Source organism: Eleutherodactylus coqui, chromosome 10 (genome assembly GCF_035609145.1).
Source record: "Eleutherodactylus coqui strain aEleCoq1 chromosome 10, aEleCoq1.hap1, whole genome shotgun sequence".
Lineage (NCBI taxonomy): Eukaryota > Metazoa > Chordata > Amphibia > Anura > Eleutherodactylidae > Eleutherodactylus > Eleutherodactylus coqui.
In genome coordinates this window covers 120,751,008-120,771,613 of record NC_089846.1, presented here as the reverse complement: position 1 = coordinate 120,771,613, position 20,606 = coordinate 120,751,008, and the positions used below count along the sequence as shown (strand labels likewise).

Sequence of the window (20,606 nt, the reverse complement as noted above, 5' to 3'; positions counted from 1 at the left end):
ACAATAAGCGCCATGCTGTATTTTTGAATGCATTTGTGCACCCGAGGCACCATAGGAGTCTATGGGGTGTGCAAATGCATATGTGTAAAATTACGTATTGTGCAGCCACCTCTCAGTGTGCTAGAACGTTTGCCGCTAATTGCAGGGAAGACACAGCAGACATTTTCGAGACTATTTGGGAAAATCTCCTTTTGGAAGCATGCACTATTGAGTGGAGATGGAGATGCTCATAAATTTCGTAGATCAGAGGCCAACACTCTAGGACCCCAGAGAATGAACCCTGAACCTCCTCCTCCTTCTAGGAACATCCTCCGCCATCTCAGACTACCCAAATCTGCTCAATAGCACCCAAGCCAAAAGAGCATCCTTGTCATCAGAAGACAAGTCTCCAACCTCAACTACTCTCTCACAAACCTGAAAAGTACCAGAATCCCCGCAGGATAGCGTGTTACCGCATATGTTGACTATTTATGGGGAATTAGAATGGCCAATGATGACAGAATGACGTAGTGCACGTTTTTATGCGAGCGCAAATGCGCAGCTATTGTGAATAAAGTAAGAGGAGAGATATATGCCGTTATGCGCAAAAATACTTTTTCACTGTGCGCAGGAGCGAGCGTATTTGCATTTTCGCGTGTCTGAAGGTGCCCTAAGAATTATATTTAGTGATATCCTAGTTGTATATGTCGCTGGAGAACCTGGCAGATAAATAAATGTGCTGTAACCCCGTGGCCCTCTGTGCCCAAGAGTAGCTGCTCCATTCGGCTGATGCGCAACCCCGATAACTGGCTGCTGGCTCCATACTGTGGCTTGTGACATCCTATTTAATATTACATTTCAAGCACTACAAAAAGCACAAATACACTTTCATAGCATGCTGAGACTTTTAGTCCCATATATAACATTTGGCATGAAGTAGTTTAATGATTTGTATATGACATTTTATATTTAGGACTACTTCATTTTACCAAATTTATTCCACCACAATACTTAGCTACTGTCCAATGCCAAAATGTACTTCTCCTATGTATCTAATATCTATTTATCTATCTCGTATCTATCTATCTGATATCTATTTATCTTATATCTATCTATCTATCTCGTATCTATCTATCTGATATCTATTTATCTTATATCTATCTCATATCTATTTATCTATCTATCGGATATCTATTTATCTATCTATCTCTCTCTATCAATCTCATACCTATCTATCTATTTATCTACCTGTCTATCTACATAAGATATATTTACCTATCTCATATCTATCTATCTATCTATCTCCTACCTATCTATCTATCTATCTATCTATCTATCCATCTATCTCATATCTATCAATTTATCTATCTATCTCCTATCTATCTATCTATCTATCTATCTATCTAGCTCCTATCTATCTATCTCCTATCTATCTATCTATCTATCTCATATCTATCAATTTATCTATCTATCTATCCATCCATCTATCTCATATCTATCAATTTATCTATCTATCTCCTATCTATCTATCTATCTCCTATCTATCTATCTATCTCATATCTATCAATTTATCTATCTATCTATCTCATATCTATCTATCTATCTATCTATCTATCTCCTATCTATCTATCTATCTATCTCCTATCTATCTATCTATCTATCTATCTATCTATCTATCTATCTCACATCTATCAATTTATCTATCTATCTATCTATCCATCCATCTATCTATCTCATATCTATCAATTTATCTATCTATCTATCTATCTATCTATCTATCTATCTATCTATCTATCATCTATCTATCTATCTATCTATCTATCTCATATCTATCTATCTATCTATCTATCCACATAATATATATCTATCTATCTCATATCTATCTATCTATCTCATATCTATCTATCTACTATCTATCTCATATCTATCTATCTATCTATCTATCTATCTATCTCATATCTATCTATCTATCTATCTATCTATCTATCTATCTATCTATCTATCTATCTATCTATAAATCTATCCATCTTTTATCTAACCTCTCATCACTCTGGCTGTGTCTCCTCTGTGTGCCGGCAGAGGGCGCTCCTCTGTACATGTAGTCAGTATGGTTCTCTTTTGCTGGCTCCCCTCCTCCCATGTCTCTCACTTGCTCTGTCTCTCTCCCAGTGTGATGCTGCTGAGCCGCTGCCTCCTCCAGCCACAGCCAAGCAGCCGGAGCCCAGCGCAGAGCTCACCGGGGTAGACACTGGCACCTACTGCCCCCTCTCCCTGATCCCTGGCACCTCCGCTCCCCCCTGCAGGACACAGCGCTGCATTCACAGCTCTTATGGATCTATTCGACTTTTTCCGCGACTGGGAGCTGGATCAGCAGTGGTGGGTATTATCCTCATTCTTCTCTGCTGTGCTTTTACCTTTGTTAAGGTGTGTGTGTGCCCCTGGGTGCCAGGGTGCCATCCCCAGTGCATGAGCCCCAGAGTTCCCGGAGTTTCCATTATTGAGATGCTGTCAGTGATTTGTGGGTTTTATTCCGGCTTCTGCTTATCATGTTCTCTGCTGTTCTGCCTGGAGAAGCTGCAGCTTTATGGACACTAGATGGGCTAAGTTTCCAGATGCCACCACGTCAGATGCTTTCATGTAGCCAACCTGGCCATCAGCACCACACACAGGAGCTGGAGACACTTTGTTACAACTGTTGTGGATACAATGTATCACTTGTATGTCATAGTAGCAGATTGTCTTTGTAGTTATTACATGACATGTGGCTTGTCATCATAGACTCTAGCCCTTAGTTACTGTCACATCAATTTTACAGAGGTCTCATAAGTTATATTATGGGTATGATAGATAGATAGATAGATAGATAGATAGATAGATAGATAGATAGATAGATAGATAGATAGATAGATAGATAGATAGATAGATAGATAGATAGATAGATAGATGTAGGCACAGAAGATAGTATAATATTTTGGGAAGGGTAATAGATACTTTGTTACAACTGTTGTGGATACAATGTATCACTTGTATGTCATTACACAGAGATTGTGGTTATTACATGACATGCAGCTTGTCATCATAGACTCTATCCCTTAGTTACTGTCACATCAATCACATAGAAGTCTCATAAGTTATACATGTGAATGTATGGATAGATAACTTTGTTTTAGGGAGTATGATATTGTGCATATAAACCTGCGATTTTCTATGCAATTGTAGTGCATTTTGTGATAAAAACGCATCACATCACCCTTCTGCACATGCGATTTTCAAGTGCATTTTTTACGTGGGTGAAAATCGCATGTTATTATAATAGGAAAAAAAACAAACAAATGTATTGTAATCAAATGAAAATTGCAAGTGCATGTGAGTGTGATGCAATTTTTTTTTTGCATCCATAGAAAATAATGGGTGATATTGCCCCCAAAATTAGGACATACTGCAATTTTTCTATCCCACAGCATCGCTGCAAGAGAAAAATCACCCATGTAAATACGGCAATTGAAAATAATTGGTTATTACAACGCGCAAGTTCTGTGCATCGCACAATTGCACAGAACTCGCACGTTTTTTCCACCTGTGCAAATATGGTTTTATATATATAAATATATATATATATATATATATATATATATATATATATATACACACACACATATATATATATATATATATATATATATATACAAAAAAACATATTTGCACAGGTGAGAAAAACGTGCGAGTTCTGTGCTACGCCCTTGTGCCTCCTGTTCTGTAAGTAGGTGCTAATCACATACTAATTTGAGTGGTTTCATTGTGCTGTCCTATGGAATATATTGGAGCTGTACCAATAATGGAATGAGTAAATAAATGTATATGTATATGTCCATACTGGGATGTATATATTATTATATATAACTATGATTTGATGTTATGACAATTGTGGTACATTCGTGGTATCTCATATGTTGCTCTGTGGGAATTTTGGCTACAAAAGTTCTAGTGAACTCTCCACATTTCCCCTATGAAGACTTCCCAGACAGGTTGTTGAAATGTTTGAAATGCCAGCAGCATTGTGTGTTGTCAGGTAAATGGATTACATTGCTGTACACAGAGCTGTGATTTCACTTTGCCTTGTTCTGGTTTTAATTAGAGAGAATCATTTATTAGGAAAGTACAAATGTCAAAAGTGGGCAGTTGTGGGATGAATGTGCAGCGCTTCTGTGTACAGCGGATGGGTATAAATGGATTTGAAGCTTATAATGAGGCTTGTAATGTATCGCACAATCAGTCTGTAATGATAATATACTTTTGTCTTTATACACATGTGGCAGAGCTAATTGTATTTGTAAGCTCTTTGTGTTTGCACATTGATAATGGTACATAGGTTGACCTGTAAAACTAAAAACATCATGGCAGCATCTATTCTGACAAACTCCGTTTTTCTGTATCTGATAAACACGGCTTTGCTACATCTATATTATTTTTATGTTCTTTTATGGCTTTATTCAAATGAAGCTGTCATTAGGATTTGACAAATATTCTTTGCATGTAGTCAAATCCTGACACCACTACATATGTTACCCATGCCCACACAGCACCAGGCTGCACGCAGCACTCTATAATTGGGGACTTTTATAATTCAATTCCACAATGTTCCTTATCTGTGTGCTATTTAAAGCTTTTTTTGTCTTCTGCTGGAATGAATTATATTATGTGATGATTATTTTCAGTTGAGTGTATTGAATACAATTGAAAATTATATCATTAAAGAGGTTGTAGACATCAGCTTGTTATTTTTCACCTATTAGCTAATCCTGATCTAATGGGAATATGGGGTTGAGGCTCTCAATTGGGACTGTATGGTGTCTGCTTGAGTTGAAAGTGTTGTCCTCTGTAAAGCCCCTTTCACAAGGCACACTTATTGTGAAAATCGCTTGTTATATAGAGTAGTCTGCACGATAATTATGCAGTGTGAACGTATGCAGTGAAAGAACGATCAGCGATAAATCGCTGAGTGGATATTTCATATAGACCTCAAATAATCATTGGTCTGCCATTGCATCTTTCCATGTAAACAGCCTGTCATTGATCTATTAAATGGCCTGTCTACTGTGAATGGAGGCAAACGGGCCAGAACGATATCTGGCCTGTTCCACGTCCATTCACTGAGCGATGATCCTCTTGTCTCAAAGCATCATTGCTGGGACGGCTGTTGGGTGCTGAATTGTCCGACAGTCATCCCATGTAAAAGTGGCTTTACTAGTAGTTTACTCATGGCAATGCACAAGAGCTTTAGTGTGCATTGAAAACAATGGATGTCCATGATTGGCATACAGAGAAGATAGGGGCCCAATAGTATATTTTAAAATAGTCCCCCATTGTGGTGCCCTGCTAACCAGAACATAAGGGCCTCATGTTTGTTTTACACTTCCCTCCTTTTGAACAATTTTCCAACCTCTTATTGGCTAACAATACAATCAGTGGCATAAAAGAGATGGTGTCCCATAGCAAACACTTATAAGGGCCCTCCATTATGGCACCTAGTTTTGCCCCCAAGGATGGTGTTTGTTTCCCATTCCATGCCCTTTAAAATGACCATTGGTCCAACCCTCTACCTACTTGCTTGCTTGCTAACAATGCAGTTCCTCTTTGGAGGAAGGTTCTGGTCCTATATATGTCCTATAGCAAAAGAGGTGGTGCAATCAGAGCTTGTTCCCTCTTCCTCCAAGGGCCCTAAAGCAGCCGTATGGTCTGCCTTTATGAAATGTACGCCCTTGCATATAATCCCTGTGTAATGGTGAGTTCTGTATAGGTACCCAACAGCAAAAGGAATGAACAACCAGGACTTCACCCTCTCTTTTCAAGGGTCCCTTAAAATCCACATGGTTTGCCTCTTTGGTACATAAACCCTTAAAACCTACTGATTTCAATGGGTGCTATGCAAACCTTTTTATTTGAGCAAATACTGAATATAGCAGTTCCTTATTGATAACATTTGATTTTTGGGGGCCAGAAGACCCCATCTATAAGCTTTACTCTTAAGATCCTTCACACCAAAGAGAGATTTTCCAAACCAGACAATCCCTTTAAATGTAAGATGTGACCTATGAAGGGCACACCTTATACATTTACTACATACTAGTATTATTCTATAGCTGGCACATTACCACTATGCATTCTTCTGCTAACTCGCAGGATTAGATGTTTTATGGTCCACGTCTACTGTCATTGTTTTATTGTGTTGACTTAGTGACTGCAGCAGAAAATATGCTACTGAAATCACTGCTGGGGAAGATAACAAATAACCATTGAGACTGGAGAAATCACTGTATCTCCATTGCAGTAATGCTTGTCTAATGCCTATGAGTGGTGTTTACTTTTGAGGATATGGAGCTTGTCTCTGCTGAACGATTTGGCTCCATTTAACCCTTTAGTGGATGAACGTTCATGGGTTTTACAGTATCTCGTATTGCCAGTGTTGAAGGTGCCTCGAATTATTGCTGATTTTCTTTACAAGATGTGTTGTTTTCAGAACCCTTGTGTGACCTTCACTTACTGCACTGTAAAGTTTTAAGGCCTTTTTAACTGCTTACTAAAAACAAACCGTAAACTTATTTCTTGCACTATGTAATGCTCACGTTTAGATGTAATATGAGTGTGGAGTCGTTAGGGGTCTTTATTAAACACAGGCTCAGTTGTAATTTGGGCTTGTGGTATCCATTACATGAGCAGGGGTGTTTATTATTTTGGGTCTACAGAAACAGTAATAACAACAGTAATAGTGATAACAATAATATTTACAGTAATCTGTTTGTAACATTGTAGCAAACAACATTTAGATAGAATTTCCCATGTTTAATTCAATCACATACAGACCTGGAATACAGGACATGTAGTCCTATAGTGAGCAGGTTGCGAATGTGTGTACACCTTTAGGCCTCATGCATGCAGAAGAGTAGTGTGTTCCGAGTCTCTACAGAGGGACGTGGAGTCCTTTCGAGTTCTGCCATATGGTACTTCTATGCAGCGCTGTATTGCAGAGAATTTTTTTTCCCTATACAGCCTTCAATGAAGCATGAAACAATTTGTTTCTGTCGGATTCATGCAGAATTCGACAGAGAAAAACTCAGAATGAAATCATAGGGATACAGAGGTATGGTATAGACCCATAGACTTTTATGCAGAACTGCATAGCTAAGCTTTCCTGGGGCAGAAATTCAGTTCACTGCCATAGGCCTGCATTAAAATACCCTTGCATGGGCAAAGTGGCGTACTGGGACCCCATGGCACCCAACTCATTCCCCAGTAGCTCCTAGTGATACCCCTGAACCTATGAATGTCATAATATGGCTTTGTGCATGAGCCTTTACTCTCTTACTAATTATTTAGCTCAACCGTAGATTTTGGCTAGGGCTACACAGCAACTTTGGCCATGACACATTGTATGGCAAGGATTGCAGTACTGCAGTGTAACATTGCAAATTAAAGAAGTTGTACCAAGATTACGAGTTATCTCCTCTCTGCAAAATAGAGGATGACTTGCTGTTTGGTAGGGGACTCACCACTGATATCCCAAGATCTCAAGATCAAGGCCCCGTGTCCCCGTCCCCACTGCGGGTTACTGCAGTCCTCGCAGTGAAGAGGAAACTAAATGGAGTGCTGTTCATGCAAGCGCGCTAATTCTCCATTCATTTTTAATGGGACTGCCCTGATACCTGAGCAGCGAGCACTGGGGTATTTTTCTGGTGCCCAACAGCCGTCCCAGCAATAATCGCTGCTGTGCTTTTACATAGGAGGATCATCGCTGAGTGAATAGAAGTGGAACATGACAGGGGTCGTTCTGGCCACCCTCCTCCATTGACAGTAAACAGGCCGTTGTTCATAGATGAGGGCAGAACAACGATGATTTTTAGGTCAGCTTGAAAGATTCGATCAGTGATTTAGCGTTGATCAGTTTTTCACTGTATGCAGTGGTTCCCTCTGGCGCCATTCAGGTTTGGCATGTGCTGGACCTGGCAGTTACCGTCCCAGGACGGAGCATAACAACAGAAAAAAGGAACAGCGGGTCTCTTCATCTGGCATGATACAATGGCTGACGAAGTGACTTAAGTAGTCTCGAAAGCTAGCTGTTGTTTCTTTTTGTTAGCCATTAACGGGTCTGCAAGGATTGAATTTTGCTTCTTCTACTGAGTGCAATAACACCTTTTACAACTGGCTAACATGGTACCAAACTTCTATCTATTGACTCAATGGTAGTACTAGGAATAGGTACAAAATATTCCCTGTCCTGACGATTTCCACTTAATTTCACATATCTCTGGTTCTCGGGACCTCCAGGAACATTTACATACATGATAAGTGGCTCTTTTAGTACTACAGGTTTAATGCTGCATTAAGGAGCTTTTATACAAAGTGATTATTGTGGTAATGTGAACGATAACGAGCTGTCGTTACGATAATCAGCTCGTGTACAGGAGATAAAATGTCACTTGTTGTTTGCGAAATTATGTGTTCACACATAAAATGTCCCTGGGCTAAAATCACCGGGATACGTAGAAAGAGAATGGCTGTGATAAGCAATTTGATGATTATTTATCACCGGAAGGAAAATATTGCTAATATGCAGTTTATTCTATGTGTATCTTTACCTACGATGTTATAATAGAGACTTTATATTGTCTTTATGTTTACCTATTTTGTCATAATAGGTGTCAGTTTTGTTTTTCATAGTTATGTGTGTACGGTAAGCTATGATGTCATCATACACGCTTGTGATGTCATAATAAGACCTGCTTCGTGTGTACATATTCACTCTGTATATTCTGTGTCTACCTTTGCTTGTCTTAATATATTCTTTATATTATATGTGTAGCTGTGATGTCACAATGCACACCTAATACTCTTCACGTACCTTTGCTATCATGATACATTCTGTATATGATGTGTGCTTGTGATATCATAATATATACATCTTGTATTCTTTGTTTAGCTTTACCTATGACAGTTAAAATTTCTTTGATATCTTAAAGTTATAGCAGAGGGATTGTTATATATAATAATGACATTAGCAAAGGAACTAGCATACATTGAAAAACGTTAAATATTGTCAGTCGTGAGGCCAATGTCCTATGGTGTGTTTCCATACTAGACTGCATGGCTTGTCTCTGTGCGCTCCCTATCATACTAGTGCTTGGCACCGACAGGTGAACTTCTCTACAGGTGTTAGGCTGATCCGGTTGGCTGTGGGGTGGAATATCTCTGTCTGCCAATCGTTGTTTGACTGTACACATTTATTCCAGCCCTCCTCTCAGAGGGCACTAGTTATTCTCTATTCTGGTTTAAGGATTCACGCTGGTCAGATGTTTGTCTGTCTGAATCCTGTTCATCTCATTTCTGACTTATGTCTGAATCACGTCTGATTTATGCCTGACGCCTATATGTATGCTGTCTGACTCCCCAGTCAGATGTTCTGTCTAATTCCCCATTCCTCTCAGAGTCTTGTCTAATTCCTATCTGAGTCTTGTCTGATTCCTATCTGAGTCTTGTCTGATTTCTGTCTGAGTCTTGTCTGATTCCTATTTGAAGGTGTTTCTGGTCCCGTTGGTGGCACGTAATTAGCCCTGCACCTTTGTTAAGATAAGTCTGTCGAATTTACTTATTTGCTGGAGTGTCGTAACATCATGCTCTTTGTGGTATTATATTGTGTGTCATCTTGGTCACTGTTTCCTGCTTCTATCTAGGGAGAGTCAGGGTCGCCTCAGGTTCCTAATATGGGGCCACCCTTATCAGGGCGATCAATCCACTTATAGGTAGGGTTTTCCTTGTCTAAAAGCTCAGTGCCAGTTTTCCTGTGTTTATATTTCCATGTTTGCCATGTTGTTTTATCCCAATTTATATTAATAAGGTTTATACCTTTTGTTTATCTGCATCTGTCATGTTTGAATTAGTTTGTATATTGCTCCTTTTAGAACATTATATTTATGCTCATGTAGGCCACATAGGATAAGCCCTGCATGGACAAACATTGTACTATTTGGCTTCTTAAAGACCATATACTTAGAGCAATTATTGGTCAAAAACAAATTACCCTGAAGTTCCTAATGTAAATGAGTCTAATCAGGATAAAATGGAATATAATGGTGTTATTTATTTTAATCTGGACCTTGTGTATGTAAAATAGAAACAATAATCTTATGATACCCTGAGGCATATAGACAGTTCTGTATTTATAGTGATTTGGAGAATTTGGTGATTGCACCCCATATGAATAGGTCTTAAAGTGTATCTGTTCTGTCAGACACATTTTTCTTAATATGTCATGTATGAGGCACTGAGATATGGAAATCGCCAAGCTCTGTGTTAAAGGGAGCCTGGGGGTACTGTCATTCAGCAACTATGAAGGAAAGCATGACCAAGAAAAGGTGGTGGGTCCCCTGTCCCCTACCTAGATGGATAGATAGATAGATATGAGATAGATAGATAGATATGAGATAGGAGATAGATAGATAGATATGAGATAGATAGATAGATAGATAGATAGATAGATAGATAGATATGAGATAGATAGATTGATATGAGATAGATAGATAGATAGATATGAGATAGGAGATAGATAGATAGATAGATAGATATGAGATAGATAGATAGATATGAGATAGATAGATATGAGATAGATAGATAGATAGATAGATATGAGATAGATAGATAGATAGATAGATAGATAGATAGATAGATAGATAGATATGAGATAGATAGATAGATTGATATGAGATAGATAGATAGATAGATAGATATGAGATAAGAGATAGATATGAGATAGATAGATAGATAGATAGATATGAGATAGATAGATAGATAGATATGAGATAGATAGATAGATTGATATGAGATAGATAGATAGATAGATAGATATGAGATAAGAGATAGATAGATAGATAGATAGATAGTTAGATAGATATGAGATAGATAGATAGATTGATATGAGATAGATAGATAGATAGATAGATAGATAGATAGATGATAGATAGGGATGAGCGAGTATACTTGCTAAGGCACTACTCGCTTGAGTATTGTGCCTTAGCCGAGTATCTCCTGGCTCGTCCCTAAAGATTCGGGGGCCAGCGTGGGGCGGGGAGCAGCGGGGGAGAGCGGGGAGGAACGGAGGGGGGATCTCTCTCTCCCGCCCGCTCTCCCCTGCTCCCCGCCGCAACTCACCTGTCAGCTGCAGCGGCCCCCGAATCTTTAGGGACGAGCAGGGAGATACTCGGCTAAGGCATTATATACTCGGCTAAGGAATTACTTGAGCGAGTAGTGCCTTAGCGAGTATACTCGCTCATCCCTAATGATAGATAAATAGATATTGGACGGATAGATAGATAGATAGATAGATAGATAGATAGATATGGGATGGATCGATAGATAGATAGATATTGGATGGATAAATAGATAGATATGGGATGGATAGATAGATAGATAGAAAGATAGATAGATAGATAGATATGGGACGGATAGATAGAGAGAAATTGGACGGATAGATTGATATAGATAGATATGGGACGGATTGATAGATATAGATAGATAGTATTTTGGGATGGGTTATAATAGGCAGGCTGTGTGATGCCCATGCAGTGTATATAGTGGCAGAGTTTAAATACTTGTACCTTACTTTCTTCTGTCTTTATGATCAGAGGCTTTTTATGTTGGACATTCACAATAATATGACCTTAACCTGAAAGATAAAACCTTAAGCATTTTTTATGACTTCTGCAGAAGACTCTCAGATTAGATCAAAATGAGACGTCATGGCTGCCTCGCTGGGTGTTAAATGAGGTGAATGATTTTATCAATCGGCTGTACTTGTATATAATGCTTTGCAAGTGGTCTAATTACAGCAAAGCTAGCAAACTGGCAGTTATGCAGGAAGAGACACCAACCCTCGAAACCTTATATAAATAGTAAGTTCAAAGGTCCCAGTGTGGCTGTCAGAGAGCAGAACAAGCCATCTGCGGGCCAGGCTTCTCTGCTGTATGTGTGGAAAAACATAGTACATGCCACAGCAGCAACATATTTCCTCCGCCTAGAGGGGGTGATCCTGCGCGCCAAACAAAGGTGGACTGTTTCAGTCGCAGCCAGTGCCACATACCATGTGTTTCTATAGAACGGCTTACAGTCACTTTTTTCTAAAGCAAATCCCTGGAATGGCTGGGGAACCGAAATTATTTTTATCACTGAGGGGCTGTTGTTCTTCCGAATGAGGAAAATTTGTTATTCTGTATAAATACGGATCAGACTTTACTGAGAGTAATATTATGGATTTAGTCTGGACTATGGAGTATTTACAAGTCAGGCTGTATTTATAAAGCCGAGCCTTGCCAGTTCCGAGAAGCGCGAGGCGCTGCGAGCCTCATACCTCTTATTATTGCTGTTTGCAAGCGATCTGCTATAATGAACAATTTTTATTTTTTTTTTTTTTGTGAATTAACCTCTTACAGACCAGAGTGTTTTGGTCATAAGGACTTATTCAGATGGACATATGTGCTTTGGCACAACACATTTGCGTCATGAACGAGGCGCTGTGGAATGCGTATCAGCGCATTTTACTGTACTTTTTTGTGCATGCAGTGCTTTTTCACAGGGGCGCGGGAACCCATCCCGAACCCCGCATGATTTTAAAGGCTATTTAGCCTAACAAGGTCCAGAGGTGTTCTTTTTTCCCCCACAGAATTGCACAACATATTGCACATTTGTGCACCCCATAGAATCCCATGGGGACCCTTGGTGCACAAATGCCCACAAACATAGAGCATGGTCTATTTTTTCCGTGTGCAAAAGAAGGACATGAGAACAAACTCATTGATATCAATGGATTCCATTTAGAGATGAGTGAACGCACTCGTTTAGGGCGATTTCGCATTCGAGTAACTGACTACTCGGGCGAAAAGATTCGGGGGGCGCTGGGGGTGAGCAGGGGGTTGCAGAGGGGAGTGGGGGGGGGAGTGAGAGAGAGCTCCCCCCGTTCCCCACTGCTACCCCCGGCTCCACCACGCTGCCCCCCAGCGCATCTTTTGGCCCAAGTAGTCAGTTAGTCGAAGAAAACGGTGCTCGATTGCGAAATCACCCTAAACAAGTACGTTCGCTCATCTCTAATTCCATTCTTTGCATATTGCGCACACAAATATGTCCTAACAGATTAGACACTACTTATCCATCGGGTGGGTTTATGGCCTTATATTTTTCCTTAGCAGTCAAAATTATATTTGTTGTGTTTTTTGTGACTTATAAAGCTACTTTTTAATACCTTTTTCACTGAAATGTTTTCAGCTTTTTTTCGTTTTAGTAGAGGCAAAGTGTGCAAAAATGTAAAAAAAAAAAAGATTTTTTTCAAAAGTTTTTAGCTCTTTAGTTTTAAAATTAGTAGAAAAATGCTAAAACAAAGTATAGTAACGGGTTCCCCAATTTGTTTTGCACATTTTGCTATATAGTTTGTATACTTTTGGATTACAGGGCAACTATGGCCACAGTTTTAGTTGGCATGGGTGGTGAGTTTTTTTGTATTTGTAGAGTATTCTGTAATTTTTTTTTTTACTTATTTCGTTTTTACGTCTATGTCCCCCATGATGTCAGATAAGACCTCTGGAAGACATTCCCACTCTTTTTTTATATATATTACAGTTTTACCCTGTAACTGGGGCATCCATAGCAGCAGCATCCATAGGAGTCCCAGGTAGAGGGAAAAACATCCCCCTATAGTGACTATAGCCACTGTTTGACCCGAGTTGGGGTCTGCTAAGACCTAGAAGCTCTGCCATGCTATTGGGCACCAGTGATCATGTGATCACTGGGTCCAGCAGAGAAAACGGCACTGCTGATTCCTCTATTCACTACATAGGACTCATTGAGCTTTATGTAGGCTGAAAAAAAGAAATCAGAAGTGGTTATAAATGGCTTCTGTATTCTTGGGTTCTCCATCTGTCTCAAGACAGCTGAGCACCTGACCTACTACTGCTAGATTCCTGGGGTAGGAGCTTTAAGTTTACACTATATATTTAGTATGGAGTGAGATTGAAGCCCAGGACCAAGCAATGTATTCCTTAAGAAGTTAAACTGAAAAGTAGTGCTAAATATTTGGAGCTGAATATATCTGAATATACTTGTAGTACTATTACTCATACAGTCGATAACATTATGATAAGTTGTGTAAATGACTCTGCTGCTGGAGGAGGTTTGTCATGATGTACCCAGCCTGTGGCATGGCAATTAAGCCAAGAAGGCAAACAGCCAGTTGACCATTCGGGAGAGCAATTTCACAACTGTGACACTTTGCTGGCTTATAAAGTTCTTCTTCATTGAGTCCAATCAGGCAGCAGATATGATATTATCATTATGAACCTTTCACCATAATGAATAGCAGGTTGGTGGCAGTTTGGCAGGGAAAGAAGGGGTTAAATCCTGATGACAGGTTTCCTTTATATATTTATTTTTTTTGTACATTTGAAGTTAACATGTTCTCCAGATGTCAAGGAATGCTTTTGAGAGGAGTCTTATTTCTTCAAGACATGTTCTGAAACACCCGGCCTACTCACCTGATCTGCTAATTTCTAGTTTCCTTTTGATTCCTTTCGAAAGTTTCCCTTGACGTTTGGAGACCAAATTCACTTTAGAAGTGAAAAAAAAAGTTAAATAATCAGGCTAAAACTATAAAATTTAGGTCAGACACATAAAATGTATAAACTTCCATGTGATAAATGTATTATTAGTTTATAAGTAGGTGACATAGGAAAAGCCAAAGACTTATCGGCAGTCAAACTTTTTTCCCACCCAGTACAGTACTGATCCCTGAGATCAAATCATCATGGTGAGTGTTAAAGAGTTAGTAGTTAGAATTTCTCAGAGGTCCCTTGAAATCATTAGTAAATCTAAGAGGAAAATTAGAAAAGTTTATAGAAATAAATCAAAAAGAGGAGTCAACTAAATAAACAGGATGGGAAATGGAAAAATATTTATGGTTGAAGGCTCTCAAAAGGTTGGATGAATTCTAAGTAATCTAAATACTTGAGAGACTTGGCCTATTTAGAAGAAGGGTGAATGAATGAGTTACTGGTGAACTAGAAGCAAGTTGTCACAGCTTGACAGCCATGTTGGATTGGGACCAGGGTGATGTCATGGTCTTCGTCAGCGCATCCCTGGTGTCATTTTGGTGTTGGACGCCGACCTGTTTTGGGTGCGTGGAAGGATTGGATGGCTGGGAGACGCGTGTCCCATTTGATCAATCAGCGCTTGTCTGTACACATTTATTTCTCCTTCTCATTGAGGTCATCAGTTATACTTCTCATCTGAAGGTGTTTCTGCTCCTGCCCTCTTCCATGGTCAGCTGAGTTTGGTTGGTGTTAAGGATATTTGGACCCTTAATGTATTCATGGCACACCTCTAATTATTGGCAAATCTGCCTCAGATGTAACTACTGCATGCCAAGTTTTGCAGCAAAACAATAATTCCTTCTACATAGGTGCTTTTTATTTGTTTTTGCTCTTTACAAAGAGTGTGTATTGTAATTTATTGTAGCAAACATTATCTCTGTAATACAACTAGAGAGAGTCACGGTTTACGAAGGTTCCTGACGTGGGGTCGCCCTTATCAGGGTAGTGCTCTGCTTTTAGGTAGGGTCAGACTTCCCATTCCCCTACTTTTTGGTTTTGTTATTAATATTTTATGGTCTCTGTGTTAGTATATTGTTTGTACATCCGTCCTAGTAGGAGAATTAATTTTGTCCAATTTGAATGAGGTGTTTTTGTATCCAACTTGGATATAACACAGATAGTGAAGATTCTGCCTTGTCGGTCATTATTAAGGGCCCTGCGGAAAAAGGCAAAAAGTTTAAAATGTAAGAAAAAGTATTTATGGCCATTTAGTAAACACCAAAGAGACTATACAATGAGCTTGATGCTCGTTCGAGTATTAGCATACTAGAGGGTGCTCGCTACTCAAGCAAGCATCACGCTGTGTTCGATCCCGCCCCAGTTTTTTTGCCCCTCCCCGCTGTGACGTGCTAGTTTTGGCCCCTCCCCACTCCTCGAATTTTACGAAAAGCTTGACTCGAATAACGAGGACCCAAGCATTTGGGTGCTTGCTCATCTCTAGTAATATGTTCAAGCATTTCGACCTTGTGTCAAATAAACACTAGTTGGTGGCTATGGCCATGATCGGACTATGGTAGTGGGGTGCCTTTCCTCCTTAATACAGTATCTGTCTGCAGAACACTCTTTAGGGCAACTGGCAATGCTTTCGAAAAAGCCCCCCAACCTTCCACCCACAAACACATGAAAGCTTGGCTTGATTTCATATATTTCAATGCTCAAAAGGGTTTTCTCATCTTGTAGCTTGATGGCATATCACTAGCACACACCATCACTTTATAGGGGGTCCAACCATTGGGATACCCACTGATTCTGAGAATGAAGGGGCTGCAGCACTGGTCTTGCGCTGGGCCATTTTCAATTTTCCTTCTGCACAGAAGGAAGTTCAACGTTGCGCCATTCAAATGCATGTGCTGTTTCTTCTTCATTCTCAGGATTGGTAGGGAACCCAGAGGTCGGACCCCTATTGGATTGTAAGATGGGAAAAATCATGTAAAACAATTAGCTGTATCTTAATTATTGTATTAATGAAAACACACTTCTTGAAATGTGAAGTCTGTGAATTTGTATTTGGAACCTAATGCCTTTTGAATGAGGCATCTGCTGGCAAAGATTAAACTTCATTATTCAACAGGAAAATCCCCACCAAATATTGATTTTTCATAATTAGTTTAAATTTCAACAGTTCTCATATACTTAACCTATAATCAACAGTAGTCAGTACAATCATTCAGAAAGTGATGTGAACTGGTTCCAAGCCTATTGAGCAGTTAAAAAAATGGCCAAAAATCCTCCGCTGTAGTATTGGCTTCATTTCTCACCTAATAAATTACATTAGTCCAATTATCGTTGGATCATATAGATGGCAAATGTATAAAAATGATCATATGAAAGCTATAGATATTAGAGAACATGTTTATGTTCTAGTAGTCCTGGTACTGTACCAAGTAACAGATAGACAGTATGCAGTTGCAAGAAAAAATAAGTGAACCCTTTGAAATTACCTGGATTTCTGTACTGATTACTAATAAAATGTGGACTGATGGCAATCTACAATAAGTCACAATTAGAGATGAGCGAGCGTACTCGGATAAGCACTACTCGCTCGAGTAATTGGCTTTATCCGAGTATCGCTGTGCTCGGGTCTAAAGATTCGGGTGCCGGCACGGAGCGGGGAGCTGCAGGGGAGAGTGGGGAGGAACGGAGGTAAGATCTTTCTCTCCTTCTCTCCCGCCCGCTCTCCCCTGCTCCCCGCTGCGACTCACCTGTCAGCCGCAGCGGCACCCGAATCTTTAGACCCGAGCACAGCGATACTCGGATAAAGCCAATTACTCGAGCGAGTAGTGCTTATCCGAGTACGCTCGCTCATCTCTAGTCACAATTATAGAGAAATACAATTTAAGGCCTCATTCACACGAGCATGAAAATTGCACAGAAGTTAGCAGGGCAAAAAAAATGCGGTTAACTGCGCAAAAATATTGTGAATGGGTGATTTCCCGCTATCAAGTCCTGAGCTTAATTAGTGGTGACATTGCCCATTTGCACAATTGGGAGCTGTGTGTCGCTGAAAACAAGCACTACTGCTCCTAGAGGGAAGACAGAGAGTGATGTATAGCCCCATGGGGCTTTCCTTCATCACTGGGGACTTCCTTCATCTCAGCGGGGATAGAGGGTTTCCCTGTAGCTGAGCTGGAGGAATTCCTATGTAGAGGAGAGAGAGAGAGTGAGTGAAGTCCCCGAGAGAGCCCGTTCATTACTGAGGACTCCCTTCATCTTAGCGTGATACCAGCATTCCCCTGCAGGGAAGAATAAGGGATTCCCCAGCAGTGGGAAAAGAAGGAATTCCCCTGCAGGGGAGAATGAGGAAATCCCCATAGCAGAGAGAGCGAATGCAAGGCTACAGGGCTTCCCTAAGGAATTCCCTATGAGCCGGGGTGAGAGAGAACCACTCTCTAGCCCTGCCCTTCTAGCCTCTCCCTCTCTCTCCTTGCTCTGGGGGAATCCCTGGACGAACCACTCCAGCACTGGCCTCTCTCTAGCCCCATTCTCTCTCCCCACCGCTCTCGCGGAATCCCTCTGGGAAGCCTTCTAGCCCTGCCCTCCTCTATCTCCCCACCATGGAGATTCCCTTATTCTTCCCTGCAAGGGAATTCCTTCTTTTCCTGCTGCTGGGAATGCGTTATCTCTCTTCGTCTCCCATTCCCATTGTTTAGAGATTTAAACTAAACTATCGGAATGCTTAGCTACTCTCCCTCCCCCTCTCTTGTTATCCAGCTCCGGTAGGAGTCTATGGAAACTCCTGCACATCACGCACCAAAGAGAGGTCAGGTCCTATGTTTTCACACAGCACGAACTTTAGATGCATGCATTTCAGTCATGCATGTCCTATCTTTTTAGGTGTTGGTTTTTTTGAGCATTTAAAAGTCCTTAATCTGAACGTTGCCATAGGAAACCATTGGTTCTAATAGCCAAGAGGTTTTACGTGTGTGACCTTTGCGCTCGTAGGTCCCTATATGAATGAGCCCAAAGACCTCTTTCAGATGAGCGTTGCACTTTTCCATTTGCCTGTATGCACCGTAAAATTGCGTGCATGAAGAACTACTGTGATCAAGTCCCAAACGGAGGCTTCTTTCCTACGAGCGCATATGGGACGGCGTTTTCACGGCTGGCCGATATATGCTACATTGGGAGCAGAAAATCTGGTGAACAGGCGCACAAATCAAACATTTGTGCACCCGTTCAGATGGCCTGGTGAGCCCAGCGCAAATGTGCCGAGCTCACCAGGCCATTGCCCATTTCCCCTCCCTATCGCAGGTTCACCTCTCTTCCTCCCCGCTTGTTCTGTGCAATGAGAGGGGGCGAAGCTAAGCGCCGGTCCACCCCGCCCCCTCCTATTGAGGGCGGGCGCTTAACTCTGCCCATGTCCCGCCTGTTGTCCATGGCCATCAATGGGAGGAAGCAGGGCGGATCGGCGCTTAGCTGAGGGGGAGGGGGGGGGGGAACTGAGCCCTATGTATCGGCCAGATGCTATTCATTAGTGGTCCAAGCAGTACACTTTATAATTTAAGAATTCCTGTTGTTTTTATTAAGCAATGGTATACTGGTATTATCCAGTCCAAGTATGGTGAAGTTATTTGGTCATTATATAAGGGTATTATCCAGCCATGGCTTGGGGCTGCGCCAAGGGGGCCCAAGCTGAATTCTTGCACCCGGGCCCACGAACCCTTAGCTATGCCCCTGACATGTAAAATAGTTTATCTTACTGTATGTAACATGCATTCAAAAATTAATTGCCATTAAATTTAGCTTCTAAGATCTTTTTTTATTTGTAAGTGAACCCTCATGTCTACAGCAACTTGTTTTGTGATTTCAATTTGCACCGAGGTTGTAATCTGCTCAGACGGACCCTGGACATAGGTCATTGCATTATTGTAATTAGTGTGAAATTGAGATTGGCTTTAATAGTCACAGTGAGGACCATTACTAAACCTGCCGACATATTGATGGTTGGGGCTTTAAAAGTGAACACATTTTGTTGGTAGCAGAGGTACCGTATTTAATCTGTAGGGATAATTCATGAGCTGCTGAAAATAAGCAATTGCCATATATTTAAAGGGTAATTCTGCTCTTCGTTATCTTCTGATATGTCATCCGATCACATTTCCTGCATTACTCCCATAATTCCTTTATCCCTTGTAAAAGATCATCTGTCAATCTTTCTAGAAGGTCCTTTAACAGTACAAAAGTTAGGAGGCAATGCATAATCTTTTATTGGTGGCGCTTTAGGCAGAATGTCAATTTTTGTTGTAGCTCAGTCGTACCTTGGATATACTTATATTCCCTTTATTCTACTCCCAGACCTCTCAATTCTTCCATTTTGTTCTGATTTGGCATGCTTCATTTTATAGTGCAGCAAGCAAGCCCCGTTCATGCTTAACCCTTTCCAATCCAATTTGTATCCTGGTTTTCCTAGGGGGCTTACTCTTTTTCTGCCATTATACAACAGCGCTATCTGCTGGCTAAAGCCAGTACTGCATGAGGTGACACGTTGGATAGGTTCCAACAGCAGAGAGGCTGGCAATATACAGTAAGAGAACCCTGACGGACGTCTTCCAACATCAGAGCTGTAGAGTCTTAAATCATAATGCCTTAAGATGTCAGACAGTGGGTTGGAAAGGGTTAATGGAGGCTACTCTCCTATCTTATCATTAGTCTTTGGTAACAGAAACTCCACACTTAGGCCTTATTCACACAACCGTACATACACAGCTAATTTAAGCACGTCCAAAAATGGCGGTCATCTGTAGCATTGGATTCCAATGGATTCATTCAGATGAGCAATTTTTAGCCGCGTTAAAAAAAATCACACCAAATATTAATAGGACATCAGCGACCGAAAATAGCGACTGATTTTATCCCACGCACGAAAATATAGACTTCTATGGGAGATGGGAAAAAAAGGGAGGGAAAGGGAGTTTAGTTGCGTCCAACGCTGGGAAAAGATTACAG

The 20,606-nt window shown here is 40.6% G+C and overlaps 1 protein-coding gene across 2 annotated transcripts in view; it reads left to right on the top strand.

Moving 5' to 3' along the window:
* The first annotated feature begins 2,179 nt into the window (after positions 1-2,179).
* AFF2 (ALF transcription elongation factor 2) overlaps positions 2,180-20,606 on the top strand; it is a 520,583-nt gene continuing 502,156 nt past the window's right edge. For both annotated transcript variants that reach the window (XM_066581793.1, XM_066581792.1), the window contains exon 1: positions 2,180-2,355. In XM_066581793.1, the coding sequence (XP_066437890.1) occupies positions 2,309-2,355 (47 nt within the window). In that variant the 5' untranslated portion in view covers positions 2,180-2,308. The remainder of the gene's footprint in view (positions 2,356-20,606) is intronic.